A 15,562-nucleotide genomic window follows, 5' to 3' on the forward strand; every position below is an offset into this window, starting at 1 on the left:
TCCCCATTCATTCTTAATGGCACATTCGACATTTCACATTTACGTCGTTCCAATTTGAAATTCACATCATTCAGCACATTCTAATCACATTCGGAAGGATTCTCGACATTCCCAAAATTCCCAAATTCGAAAATTTCACGTTGTCACGTTAAAAATTCCGACAAATTTTCACAAAATTTCGTTTTTCACCTCTAACTTCTACATTTTTCAACCGATTCAACTCGTTCCAACTTTCAACTGTTCATCTTTTGCCTACCTATTCCACAACGTCCCACTTACCAAAAACTTCACATCTTTTATTTTGAAATTCAACCAAAATTCTCTAAAATTTCGTTTTTCTACTCTAATTTCTACATTTTTCAACCGATTCAACCCATTCCAACTTTCAACTGTTCATTATTTTTCTACTGATTCCACAACTTCCCACTTACCAAAAGCTTCACATCTTTTATTTTGAAATTCACACCCAATTCCTTTTCCCTTCTCATTTCTACATTTTTCAACCGATTCAACCCATTCCAACTTTCAACTGTTCATCATTTTTCTACCTATTCCACAACTTCCCACTTACCAAAAACTTCACATCTTTTATTTTGAAATTCACACCCAATTCTCCAATATTTCCTTTTCTCCTTCTCATTTCTACATTTTTCAACCGATTCAACCCATTCCAACTTTCAACTGTTCATCATTTTTCTACCTATTCCACAACTTCCCACGTCCCAAAAACTTCACATCTTTTATTTTGAAATTCCCACCCAATTCCTTTTTCCCTTCTCATTTCTACATTTTTCAACCGATTCAACCCATTCCAACTTTCAACTGTTCATCATTTTTCTACCTATTCCACAACTTCCCACTTACCAAAAACTTCACATCTTTTATTTTGAAATTCACACCCAATTCCTTTTTCCCTTCTCATTTCTACATTTTTCAACCGATTCAACCCATTCCAAATTTATTCACTTAATTCACCTTATTCTTCCCACATTCACTCCCATTCACCCCCACTTCCACTATGCTTACACAATTCAACCCTTGACCCCCAATTCCAGTGTGGCGGCCATCTTGGATGACCCTGAAGTGCCACCAATGAACCCAGAATGAACCGGAAGTGGCCCAAATCAAACCGAAAGTGACCCCAAATAGACCGGAAGTGACCTCAGGTAAACCGGAAGTGACCCCAAATCAAACCGGAAGTGACCCCAAATGTACCGGAAGTGACCTTTTTAGACCGGAAATGACCCCTAATAAACCGGAAGTGACCTCAGACGAACCGGAAGTGACCCAAATTAAACCGGAAGTGACCCAAATAAACCGGAAGTGACCCCAAATAGACCGGAAGTGACCCCAAATAGACCGGAAGTGACCTCTGGTAAACCGGAAGTGACCCCAAATCAAACCGGAAGTGACCACAAATGAACCGGAAGTGACCTTTTTAGACCGGAAGTGACCCCAAATAAACCGGAAGTGACCTCAGCTAAACCGGAAGTGACCTGTTTTAAACCGGAAGTGACCCAAATAAACCGGAAGTGACCCAAATTAGACCGGAAATGACCCGAATCAAACCGGAAGTGACCTTATTTCAACACTAAGTGCCCCAAATAGCTACAATTGCGCTAACTTTTTTGTTTTTTGTCCGATTTAACCCGTTTCAACATTTTTACCCCAAAAGTGAACCTCTTGAGGCCGTTTTTTGTTTTTTTTCCAAATTTAGAAAGATTTTGGCGCAATTGCTTTTTTTATTTTCCCATTCATTCTCTATGGGGATTCAACATTTGCTCTAACTTCTATATTTTTCAACTGATTCAACCCGTTCCAACTTTCAACTGTACATCTTTTGCCTGCCTATTCCACAACTTCCCACTTACCAAAAATTCCAAATTCGAAATTCAACCAAATTCTCCAAAATTTCGTTTTTCTACTCTAATTTCTACATTTTTCAACCGATTCAACCCATTCCAACTTTCAGCTGTTCATCTTCTGCCTACCTATTCCACAACTTCCCACTTACCAAATATTCCAAACTTTCAATTTTGAAATTCACCACAAATTCTCCAAATATTCTACATTTCTCAAGTAATTCAACACGTTTCAACATCGTTCGGCAGCATTCCCCGAAAAAGTTATTCATACATTTCGCCTTCACACGCAATTTCTCCAGAAATTGCAAAATTCTAGTTACTATTATTATTATTATTATTATTATATTTAGTGTCTTTGGCTAGTGACATGTCCATGGTTAATTTTTTTATTAATGTCAAGCAAATATTGATTATTTTTTTTCTCACAATTCAGACCAATTACACCTTTGTTTCACTGTTTCTATACTTGCACAATATGCAGGTCCAAAAAAACAAAACTAGAAATGACCGTTCGATATGTTTCCTCCATCAGTCATGCTGCCTTTACAATTGTAAAATTCATTTTTCCTGATCCTCTATACATTGATTTATGAACTGGGCACATTGTTAGTTACTGGTGCAGCATCGAAAGAGATTCAGGCTGCATAAAAAAAAGTTAGAAATTTACAAAGATAACAATGTCCAGTTTGATTGACGTAACACTATTATTGTAGGTCAGTGTTGAAGAACTCTCTCGCTTCATACTGAGGGAGTGTGTAATTTATCTACTACTTTGCCACCTCTACTAACTACAAGCACTATAATAAACATCGCATGAGATGTGCAAATGTAACTATGTCATGCTAATTCACTTTGTTCTGTTTCAATCACCAGCAGCCAGACATGGATCAATATCACTATGTAAGTAATTGGACTGGTGTCATTTTCAAAAGATGCGTTGCATTTACATTCCCTTCTCAGATTAATCAGCCCTAATATATATCCCAGTAGGACAAAAAGACATCATAAATTTCTTTGAACTTTCTTTTTCCTATTTGAGATGTGGACATGTAAGAGGACAGCACGATCTGTCAAAGTGAAGTTTAGACCCATTAGCCTTTTCCAAATCCCAATCAAAGAGGTGAGAGAGACCTTGGAAAGGGAAACCAGGTCGAGCACGATACAAGAATTATTTAATCATCCCCGTTGCCATGTCAACCAGTGAAAAGAAACCACGAGAGTTGCTTTCTCACTGAACCACCTTAGGTTTTACTCTGCTACCATCTAATGGTAGGTTTTCACACACACAAAATTGAAGCAAAATAAAATGTTCAGTTTTTGGTTGCAAAAAAGGAAAACCCAATTATTTAAACATGCACGATTTTAAATAATTGGCAGCCTTCTCGGGAGTAAATTACAAAAGCTTCAACACAGTGCCTATGTTGTTATTTCACTATTAAAGGAAAAGTAAGACATTGGCGCCCCCTTTTGATATAGACAGCGAGAGAGAGAGAGAGAGAGAGAGAGAGAGAGAGAGAGAGAGAGAGAGAGAGAGAGAGAGAGAGAGAGAGAGAGAGAGAGAGAGAGAGAGAGAGAGAGAGAGAGAGAGAGAGAGAGAGAGAGAGGGAGGGGGTTTGTGGAAAATGAATTAATACTAAAATACTGTCATTATAAGGTGCAGTTGACATTCACTTGGCAAGATTCAGTTAGCAATCTAACTTCTGCACTGTACAACAAATGTTTTCCAAAAGAAATTTTCTGAAAGCATGTTATCCACCCATCCTGAGTGTTTATCCTCAGTAGGTAGGGGTGCAGGCATGAGCTGGAGCTGAACAGGGATAGGCTGAGAGACGGGGTGCACCCTGAAGTGGTCACAAGATAATCACACACCACATATGTAGATGTTTAAAATGACCAACCATTCACACTCGCGTTCACATCAATGGACAATTTAAAGTTGCTATTCAACTAAAGAAACGTGTTTGTCACTGCACTATTAATTATGAGAATTGAATACACGGTACTTCATCAAAAGGATCATTTTTTTTTACCAAATAGCTTGTTGTGGATAGTACAACTATGTTGTTGTTTTTAAAAAGTTGACTTAGTATCATTTAACTACCTATTAGCCACACATGGGGCACATTAAAATAATGTACAGCCAATTAGGAAAATTGAATTAATAAAAGGAAGCATTTTGTTAGAAATAGCCACTTAGACAGCCTAGTGTTTCATTATTCTATACATTTTCATGATGGGTGAATGAGTTGGATGAAGACACCCAAGAAACTTTGACTCAGCCAAACTTTGGAGGAGGAAAACAAAAGGCTTTTGTGTAGACAGGAGTTCTGTTTTCACACATTCACTCATCCAATTATAAATCGAACAACACAGTGTTGCAATTGTAATTGACAGATGGCAGCGCCCATGTTTGCTGTGACTGGTTTGTCTCACAGGGTCCATCATCATCAACATCATGATCATCATGCTCATCATCATCATCGCCACATCTTAAATGTTTGGCAAGCACCCTTCCTGTCCATTTTTAAAACTGGTTTAAAGGCCCACTTTTGTTTGTTGGCTTTCGAATGACTTGCGACTGTTACTCTTCTGCTACTGTATATTCGTTTGTGTGTCAATTTACAGTTTTCACTGTCTTTGTGGTTGTGCCATTGTTGTAGGAAGCGCTTTGTTAGGTTTGCAGCTTTTGTAAAATACGCTCTATAAATGAAGGCTTCGTCATCATGTTAGTGGGCATGGTAATGAAGTCTTTGGGGTGTATTACTTGTTGTATATTAATGGTTAAAATGACTGTATTATTATCAGCAATTAAAATGAAAGTAGGTCAGAAATGGTTTACAGAAATTTGCTATTTGGGGTCAGGTGCCATCCTTACATCACCAAACTATACCTCTGGTTTCAAAGAGATGACCGTTACGGCCCCTGTCAATTATAGACATCATTGGGCTAGGCAATAAGACCTCAACCTTTGCACATTGAGGCTGGATGATAACCACTGCAGTTATGCACAGAAAATAGGCCGCGTGTGCAAATGCGTGTGCAAGTGTGTGAGGGAGACTGTGGAAGCCTCGAAGTGAAAGATGGGCGGAGCTAGAAGAAACATTGCGTGACAAGACTGAAGAAAACAGGGTTCTCTGGTATACAACGCGCGCGCGCACGCGCACACACACGGACACACAGAGTAAATTGCATCGACAAATGTGTGCATGTCCAAAAATTTTTTATGTATCTTCAGGATGTCTTTACCTGCCTCCTCTTCACTCTGCTCATCTCTCCGGCTTCTCATTTATTTCACTCCAAGTCTTATTTCTGATATTTCTGAGTCTTATTTCTGATGTAAAATAGAGGCGAAATAAACGCTTTAACCAACTAAATACATACTTTACTTAATTAAAAGAATATGTATGTACGTATATATTATGTATTAAATATATATCACACGAACACACACACACAATTGAAATCGATCCATTCTTCCTCAAATATTAGATTTTGTTTCAAAAAACGCAATCAACAAGATTACTTTCTGAATAGATTAACTTACTATAAATAGTTTTACTTCGGTCTTTGTAGGTGGCAGACGATCAAACGTATAGTTCTCATTTAATTTATACCGCACCGAAAATGCGATCCATCTAATTGATACGTGCACAATCGATTAGTAGTTAAAAAATACACATGCGCGCGCGCACACACACGTTATAATACGGTGTTATATATTAGAATAAACGATGCGTATTGTTTTAAAAAAAATACTATACAATATAAAAATACTGGAAAAAGAAAGATGAATATGGCTTTAATTTAATCGTCTCAATATATCCACCTACATTACAATGTTTATGACAAATTCCCTTGAACAGTGGTGATTGGTAAAATCGGAAAATTAAAAATTAATACTTGTTTACACCAACAATTATATGGGCAACGGAAGGTCAAAGCAAAAAACACTTTTAATAATAACGAATGAGACGCAAACGACAACATTCTGCAAAGATGCTTGGAAATAAATAAAACCGCGGACCTCAACAGAACAGTGCCATTGTCCCATAATTCACTTGCACGAGTTGCGTTCATAAAAATAAGCCATTTTAATCGTGATGGTATCCCAAATCTTTGTCCCGCTACTTCTCTCTCGCAAGTTTTGCATGTTTGGTGCGATGGAGATGATTATATTTTATTGCAAAACTGTGGAATGTGAATGTTTTTCCGCGAGGGTGCCTGCGTGTCCCCGCAATCAGCGAGTGCCAAATAGACATCCATCATCCATACCCAGCAAAACGGGCATTATTGTAATCCGTGTATTTGATAGAGATACTGCATTTTTTTAGTATCAATTGATCAAAACGAGTATTTTTGCTTGAAAACATCCAGTAAAATTGGAAACAATTTATATCTAAAAGTACGATGGCAGGGCAAGGAAAGTGGAGAAAAGTAGTTTTCGGAGTGTTTGCACTGAGCTGACGAGAAGGTCGTGACAGGGGTTAACGTGCCGTGAAGGGGTTAAACAAACGGACATTCCCCTCACAAATCCTCCGCGCTCATGTGGCCTTATAAGAGGAGCAATTCTATTAAGTTTAACCTGCCACGAACTTTTCTCATTAAATCATTTATACACGTTTAGCTTAATGATTGCTGTACATCCTTCCACGAAAAGCTGATTTGAGTGGTAAACATGGTCTTTAGCTCACTTTATTTACACTTTGGAAGTGATATGCCTCATATCAATCTCAAAATGAAAGCCTGACCCCCAAGAGGATCATCAATGTATCAATAAGTGTCACATTTTATCTATAACGTGAGGGGGGAAAAAGATGACAAGCCTGCTTCAATTCAGATGTGTAAAGCAGAATTTTGCAGCAGTTCTAATGAGAACAATGAGCAGCATTAAGACATAGAAGGGTATTCTTCTCTGCTTCTAATAACTGTGTCTTGAGATCACAAATTTAACCATAGAAGGAAAAGAATTTTTCCCCATTGTGTTATTTTTCTTCCTGAATACATGACTTTAAATCTGAAAACAGTGGAGCGGGTGTAAAAATCTCTAAACCCTCTTAAATCCTTTGATTTGTGCGTTGAAAATCTCCTCCAAGCATTCCTGCTTTGTGAGCCTTTCGCTGATATGGAGTTAAAACTGTCCTGCTAAGGTCTGGCATTTGTAGGCTATAGAAGTTGTTGACTTGCACTGAGGGGAAAGAGCACGGTAGAGATTATGGGCAATTAAAGCCCACTTTATGCCGGTCCGCTGGCGTCACGGAGTCTGGCTGAGAACGCTCACCTCCGCTAATACTATCAATGAGAACAAACTCTGCGGCATCAACTTATTATGCACAGTGAATTATTAATACCAGAGCAAGCGCATTCCGACTCGGCTAGCTTGATAAAGGGGCACAAACAAGATTTGGTTACCTACTGAAGAATATAAGAGTGCATGCTTTGTTAAAACAGATGGAAATGTTCATCGAACAGGTTAAATGTGAAAGGTGGACATCGCTTAGATTTCATGAAAACTCAAATACTGGATGTATAGTCAGTGTGTCCATGCGTGTGATTGGTAAGAAGCTGTACAAAAAGGAACGTACTGTTCTCCATTCAAACAGGAGTCGACACCATGAACATAAGGATATTTTGCTTGCGAGACCTCTGTTCAAATGTTTGAACCCCCGCAGAGCAACACTTTAAAACAAAGGCGTGGCATGCAGCAATACAATCTGCAAAACATGGCGGACGTGCAGAAATGAAACCTCTGATGTGAAATGAGTTTGGAGTTCTAACGTATCCGCCAGGAAAATTACATACACACAAAAACTTGCAAGTAGAACGGTCATCATGAACAACATTTGCAAATCGGGCTAACTTCAGCAAGTTCCATATTCCTGCTTGGTGCAATAAGGTTGAAGAGAAAACAATGGCTTGAAAAAATATACAACGACAATAAAATAACAGCTAACTACGTAAACCATCAAAGTTATTGCTATGTACATAATTTGAAATGTATAAGAACCTATGATTATTTTACACTCATATATCAATTTCGAATGTTAAAGATGAGTAGTTAATGCGACTTCAGCAATCGCCAATCTTCACTTTCATGTCTGCAGTATTATGTAAAACATTGCAATCACAGATTATTTTGCCATAATCTCTAAAAGGTGATTGGGTTATTAATTCTGCACCATAAATATATATATATTCCGTTCATACTAGTAATGACATGACATTTTGTCTAAAATCCTACTAAATTCCTACCAAAACAGTTTTGGTGTTTTGCATGGTTTCCGGTGTATTTCACTTTGTTAGCCATCAGAGGGCCCCCAAGAAAGCACAGACAAACATGTTTCACAAGTGTCATTCATTAACCACAAGTTGGAGGCCAATGTGGAGTATTTTTACGCAATTTGATGCAATGATGCTGCTTCATGTCAAACAGGTTAGCTGAGTTCGGTGCAGTTGAGTGAATTTGAGTGTTTTCGTGTAAAGAGCTGTGAAAGACCCAAGAGGAGATTCTCCTGTCTGTGTCTCTCCGCCTCCAGTGGAATTAAGTGGGTCAAACTGTCTCCACTTTCATTGACTGTACGAGTCAAAGAGCAGCAAAGCCCACAGCCATTACAATCACACTCGATTGACTAATGGCTAGTATGAAAGTGTAATTAGACATGTGAGAAAAGGAAAGCTGCAACCCCAAAGAGGAGCAAATTGCCAACTTGACTAAATGTTTGACTCTGCTTCAAAGTAAGATTTTCACAAAAATGTCAGGCACTTTTCAATTCACTGTCGTGCTAAAGCCGACTTGGTGTTTTTTCGTAGCAGATGCTAATCCACTGTGTCCATCACCAGGAGCTGGTCATCAAAACAAGAGAAACACGCTCAATTTGCTCCCACCGTGTCCCGGAGCAGATGCCGATGATATGATTTTGTGTGATGAAACATGGAGCGCGGATGAGAGCCGATGTCACGAGCTGTGGCGGCACGGAGGGGTCGTGGCTGCGGAGCGAGCCGGCAGGCCATGAAAAGCAAAGGGCACGTCAAGATGGATGAGGATCAGAGGAAGAAGAGAAAACGAGTGTAGAGAGCAATGTGAGAGGAGCCTCTGGGTCTGTGGGGCCCCCCCTGTGCAGGCGGCGTTGGCCAGGGAGCAACATCACTCACATGGCCCAATGTACACACAGAAGACTGATCTAATGTGGGCGCTTAACAAGCACACCCAAATGAATTTCACAGATGGCAAATAAAAATGTCCTGAATTTAAGCAGCGCTCTGAAAGCTTCTCTTAATTTGTGCATCTGCCAGGAAAAAGAAGAACCTCCACCCTTTTAATTTTTTTTTGTCATTAGATATTTCGGACCCGTTTCAAGAAATGAAGAGACAAAAAGGGCTACACTTGGGCTCCTCACCGAGAAGACAGGTGGAATACTCAGTTGTTCGGCGCAGGGCTCATGTTACCGATGTCTGCGCCGCGTGCTAGTTTGAAGAGCAACATTACCGCTGATCCTGTGTCAAAGGCTAAGTCTAACCTGCGGGACTGTAGGAGGAGAAGAAAAAGAGACTCAAGTTAAAGGTCATAGCCGCTGACTCCATTGAGGGAAATAAAAAGCTCAAATGTCTTGCCATTTGCACTAAAAGGGTAAAGACGCCCGTCAGCACTTATTTCAATCTTTCAGATGATCAAACGATGAAACACTTATCTGATGAAGTCTTAATAAAGTGATTTTCCTTGGAAACTGTATCTGGGCATATCCAGTAGTTGAATTTATGGACAGCATTTTAAAAATGTAGCCTACTTTAGAAACATATTTATATTGAGTCTTAACTAAGCAGAAAAACCTTTAAAATATTCAAGTTGGCAAGTATGCTAACCAAAGTACAGTTTTTTTTTTTTTTATATACTTTGGTGCAATCTTTTTTTTTTAACTTGTTGGGAAGTATTTCCTCAATCGAGAGACTGGGGGTAGAATGCTGTAACTAAATTGTTTTGGGGATGTTGATTTGGAGTCAAACTAACTGTGGCCCAAAATATGTAAACAGGAAGTTGTTGCCAGACTCCTTGGCCCCAATTTAATAGAAAAATCAATACAGAAACTTCCTCATATTTATGACTCTGACACTTATCATGTGTACTGTACAAAAGTTAGAACAAAATATTGTAATGCTCAGTTTTGACTGACATTGTGAGAGTTGTATTAGTTGTTATATTAGTTATACGATTGGTATTTGCAGGATGAAAAATACACTGCATACTGCTGAAAGATATTTATAACATCTTGTGACCTTATTTAGTGAGTGGGAATATTGAAACATTAGCCACTGCTCTCGATAATAAGTGTCGATTAAAACAAATCAATTTTATACGGTTGTTTCACTGGATCTTATTAGATTCTGTCGTCAAACTGCACAAATTTGTATAACGACACAGATACAGGTATCAAACTCAAGGCCCTCGGGCTGGATTTGACCCTCAACGTCATTTTATGTGGCAGGCAGAAACTTTTTAAAAACTACTAATAAAAATAACCAAATTATTGCTGCTGCACTTTCATAAAAAGAAAACAATATCGTTTATGATATTTCATTTTATACTATTGATTTTTTTCAGAATTTTGTTCCATAATTAACTAATATCGCATTCTTACATGCAGCTTTTGCAATTATTATTATTATTTGCGGTCACCATTATAATCGGGTCGACCATTTCCTTCATGAAAAAGTTAGGTATGAAAATTTGGAATGCAAAAACTCCAACTCCGACTGTTTAAAGATCTCAAGGCTGCCTTGTGTACACAATATGTCGGAGAGATGGATGCTTCGTGTGGATCTTCATTCGTGATTTGGATTCTAATTGACCCAAATATAGACGGAGCAGAGCCTGCGGGGGCTTTTACAGTAGCAACAGTCACTGCACAGTGTAACGATACAGCGACTCGCCTTTCCTCGGAAAAGCCCATTTGCTATTGTGCTCGTCCAATCACTGGATTGCCCCCAGTGCACGCCAAGCGCGCGACTGGACCTTTCACTGTACAGTAGTGCTTGTCCGTCGCCCCGTCCCTGCAGCGACTCTCCGTCCCAGCACAGCAGAGATGCTTCACGTGCCTTTTTGGACTTTTTGGACGCTGTTTTAACGCTTAATGGACTCGGGATCGGTTTGATTTTTTTGCAAAATTTGGAAAACATGCAGAAGAAGCTGATGGACACCCACACGCCTCTATTGTCATCACCGAGGGCGTCGTCTTTTTTCATTGAGAATCTACTGGCGTCGGGGCCACACGAGCGGGATTCTTCTTCCGAAAGCAGCCGATATGGAGCTGCGGCGCGCTCGGACTCTGCCAGCCCGGTCTCGCGGCGCGGCGTCATAAGCGCGGAGCCGCTGGTAAACTGGTACCCAAGAGCTTTGACTACCCCGTGGAGTAAGTATCGCTCAAAACGTCGTTTAAGATAAAGTGCAAAATGAATGTAAGGATGGAGGTTGCAAAAAATCGTATTGGACACACACGCGCAAACACACGCGCCCACACACACACACCGCTGATAAATTCTGAAACAGCAAAATAATCGCTCCTCGTACACCTGTCAGAGAGCGTCCCAAAAGATGGAAATCAATCCATAACTTCTATCACGTTTGCATCAGATGAAACCAAGCCAATCAATAGCGTAGAGGTATTTTATAAAGGTGACATTGCACGTTGACTTGATTGCTCATGAATGCATGCATGCGCCAGGGTGAGAGGTGTGCAAATCGTTTCATTTTGGTCTCAGGTCCATCTGTTAACACGAGGTCCGAGGAGCACTGCTGCTCGGTGTCCACCAGTGACAGAAGTTCTCCCGCCGTCTCAGAACCGATTACAGACGACAGCTACGAGTCGGACAGGAAATTAGGGGACGGCAACCTGATTGATATCCACGACGAAGCTCAGAGTGGCTTTGATGCGCCCCCTGACTCGAACAGCACCAGGAAGAAGAAAACCCGAACTGTGTTCAGCCGAGGTCAAGTGTTTCAACTGGAGTCCACCTTTGACATGAAACGATACCTGAGCAGCTCGGAGAGGGCCGGCCTGGCCGCATCACTCCACCTGACAGAGACCCAAGTCAAGATCTGGTTCCAGAACCGCAGGAATAAATGGAAGAGACAGCTGGCGGCGGATCTCGAGACTGTACACATCCCCAACCCGAGCCAGAGGGTGATAAGAGTCCCCATTTTGTATCATGACGGAGCTCCTGCAATGGCTTTTAATTTGAACGGACATCAGGTCTTCTCGAACTCTATCGCGTATCCCCTGTCCTCCCTGGCCCACTCCATGAGCATACTGAGGTCGCAGATGAGCGGCTTGGTGTAAAGTACAGTATCAAAGTATTATTTCGATATTTCTACGACAATAAGTGAAATAACACGCAATGTCACTGGCAGTTGCAGATAGCATCCGAAGGAATCAATATGACACAAAATGAAGTCAAGCGTGTGTTTGTCTGCTACTGCCAACATAAAATAATAAACTGAGTGCCGTGTACTCTGTTTGATAAGCAACTATTTTTGCCAAAATTTTATATTAAAAAGACATACACGTTTTCAATGTTATCATATTTTCCACTCAATAAATGGATACAAATACTGACTTGATTTTACTCTGTGTTTTCACTGCTTAAAACGCAATTTATTAAACAGCAAGGTTTAGGAACTAACTTTCAAGTAAATATTTCATTATTATTATTACTTTACAAAATCAGAATTATTGTTTTTCAAAAATCTTTTTTGACCGCAGGATTAGGTAGAAAATCTAAGAAAACAGTTTACGATTGTACTGCACTGTTTTAATTAGGCTCAAATGGGTATATAAATATATTGCCGTTTACAATAATTATGTTTATTTAAAGCTGTTGTGTATGAAGGGAGTTGCAAATAAAAAAGACCTTTATTACCAAATAAATCAGGCAAATCAGCAAATACCAGTGGCATCTGAATTGGGATTAATTTTTATCCAAGAAAATCTTACGCTACACCCAGTCTGAATAAAAAGTTTAATTATGTCCTAAGGCATGCCACGTGAATGAAGTTTAATTTCCTGAAATAAACCACATAGGGCACATCTGCACAACCAAATGAGATAACGTGAACGATCAAACGTCTTTCTGGGATAATTCTGTTTTGAATATCACCATGCAGTAACACATATGACCACGTTTCTAAAATTTTGGGTGCCTTATTCAGCCAAAGTGTTAAGAGAGCATCCGTTTTTCAATTTTATATTTGAAAGAGTTGAGCAAGTCGCCGATACACGATCGCACGCACAGCACAAGTAAATGCATACACTTTAAAATATATATATATATTAAATGGAGAAAAAAGTCCCTAGTGAAAAGCGAACAGCAAGTTTTGATGGGGAAGATGTAGCTTGGGCAAAGCGAGGAGGGGAGCTACAGTACAACGCTCTCGTTCTTGTCGCATCCCTTTGCTGCGATTGGTCTACACCGCTTGTGGTTTGGACCAATCGGCGAGAGCCTGTAGTTCGCCCCATCCAACGTGATGTGAGCGCTGACATTACACACTCAGATTCTCCAGCCAAGCAGCGTGTGCTCAGTGGATGCTGCTATGGTGTGTACACCATCGGCACCTTAGTGGTTTTATCGAAGAAGAGAAAGAAACAAAGGGGGAGTTTACGCATTGGAGAATATGAGTAAAGTGGACGCAACATGTCGTCCCAGCGCCTCTCTCAAATTCACCATTGATAACATCCTAAATCTGAAAACAAGCGGGCGCGCCAGCGACAGCTGTCATCCCCACGGAGAGCACGATGTCTCGACCACGGCGAAGTGTAAAGGCCGCAACCTGCAGAGCAACCTGGAGGGACCCGGAACCCAGCACAGGCAAGAATCGGACAAAAGTGGTAAGTGATGATTTGATTCCGATCACAACAATGCATCACACGTTATACGCACAATTCCGGATAGGAGGTTCAAATAGTTGTCGTTGTTTTTGTAGACTTTTCCCACGAGAATAACCGGGCCAGCGACTCGGCCATCGACAACGGTCGGGCTGCGGAGGCGCGCTTCGAGAGCGGAGACAGCAGCTGCGATGACTGTAGCTCCACCACCACGACCACGGAACCTCTTAAAGCGGACAGTCCCACGAAGAAGAGTAAAATGATCACGAAAAAGAAAACGCGCACCATTTTTTCCAAGAGACAGATCTTCCAGTTGGAGTCTACGTTCGACATGAAGCGCTACTTGAGCAGCGCGGAGCGCGCCTGTCTCGCCAGCTCTCTGCAGCTCACCGAAACGCAGGTGAAAATATGGTTCCAGAACCGTAGGAATAAATTGAAACGGCAAATCTCGAGTGAAATCGACGGACCAGTGAGCGACTTCCCGGAGACGGTGAAGCCCGTGGTGGTGGGTCAGCTCCCCGCCTTGTACAAGGAGAGCAGCCTGCTGGGGAGGTGCCTGATGCCCATGCCATTGCCCGTCGTGTACCCGGGTTCAAACACGCCTTACCTCTGTTTCTCCAACACCAGCAAGTACTTCAGCCTCTATGATGGGGACGTATGACGCTGTCATCAAGCCTGCATGCGTAAACAGACACTTTTGTTGGTGCCAATTTAAGCATTTATGGCGTTAAGCCTACAGTATACAGTTCAAAGGGTCGGACACTGGCCCTTAAGTGTTTAAAAGAAGGCTGTAAGTAGTAGGAACATATCACTTTCAAATGAGGTTTTTCCTTTTTTTTTTTTTTTTTTTTTTTTTGTATTATTTATTTATTAGCCTGGCTTTGGTGTAGGCCTAACACTTAACACCCGAAAAGAGAACATAGCAGGCCTAGCAAATGGTAGCCTGGCCGTGCATGGCCGATACATCTTCTTGTTTACATGATAGTCCACTATCATTGTTATTATCATTATTAATATTATTGTTATCTTTATTATTCTCAACAACAGCCTATGCCACCAAAGAAATTAATATACCTTGCATGCATTTATAATATCATAACGACTTTTGGATTACAGAAATTATATGTATTTAAATGAATGTCATTAACATTTTATTCACGCATGTCCATTTTTTTGTCCTTAAGTATCTTACACTTACGTTATTTTTACATTCGCCTTTAGGCTCATTACAGCATTTACTACAACTGTAATTAAAAAACTCTTTATTCCCCCAAAACATTTACCACTGATTCAGTAATTTCAGGTGACTTGTTGTCTTTACCTCAGCTCTTAGTTTTATTACGTACGTACATCAATTATGTTTTCGATTTCACATAAAGACAGGTGCAAAATATGGTTTTGTTCTCATTTAACAGTAGTGCATGCACACTTATCAACCTGGCATTCAGTGAATAAGAAAGAAAACGTCGATGTGATTAGGTTTTTTTTAAAAACCTGTAAATTAGATCCACCTACATTTTGGCTAATAGCCTACCATTACTTGCATGTGACACATCTGACCATTTTCTTTTATTTTGATGTATTTGCAAGGAGAAAAAAGGATGAATATTATTACAACTATTTGAAAGAAATGATTGACAATAAGTAATGATCAAAATTCATACAACTGCATTTATAATAATAGTAATAATAGTAGTAGTAATAATAATACATATTGAAAAAACACTTTGCTCTTATTTTGTGTTGAAAAAATATGAACGATTTATACCACCAAATGAAGCATCTTGGAAAAGAATTATCCAGGTAATCAGACATACAGTACACTAC

General features: G+C 40.0%; 2 protein-coding genes across 2 annotated transcripts; both read left to right on the top strand.

Moving 5' to 3' along the window:
- The first annotated feature begins 10,918 nt into the window (after positions 1–10,918).
- hmx1 (H6 family homeobox 1) lies at positions 10,919–12,386 on the top strand. The gene is made up of 2 exons (XM_061275088.1): positions 10,919–11,266; positions 11,616–12,386. The coding sequence occupies exons 1-2, from the start codon at positions 11,032–11,034 to the stop codon at positions 12,191–12,193; spliced, it is 813 nt and encodes a 270-aa protein (XP_061131072.1). The 5' UTR covers positions 10,919–11,031; the 3' UTR covers positions 12,194–12,386.
- Positions 12,387–13,417: 1,031 nt separating this feature from the next.
- On the top strand, positions 13,418–15,011 carry hmx4 (H6 family homeobox 4). Its single transcript, XM_061274975.1, has 2 exons — positions 13,418–13,738; positions 13,834–15,011. Exons 1-2 carry the CDS (start codon positions 13,525–13,527, stop codon positions 14,394–14,396), a joined length of 777 nt encoding a protein of 258 aa, XP_061130959.1. The 5' UTR covers positions 13,418–13,524; the 3' UTR covers positions 14,397–15,011.
- Positions 15,012–15,562: the final 551 nt, after the last annotated feature.

Source organism: Syngnathus typhle, linkage group LG3 (assembly GCF_033458585.1).
Source record: "Syngnathus typhle isolate RoL2023-S1 ecotype Sweden linkage group LG3, RoL_Styp_1.0, whole genome shotgun sequence".
NCBI lineage: Eukaryota > Metazoa > Chordata > Actinopteri > Syngnathiformes > Syngnathidae > Syngnathus > Syngnathus typhle.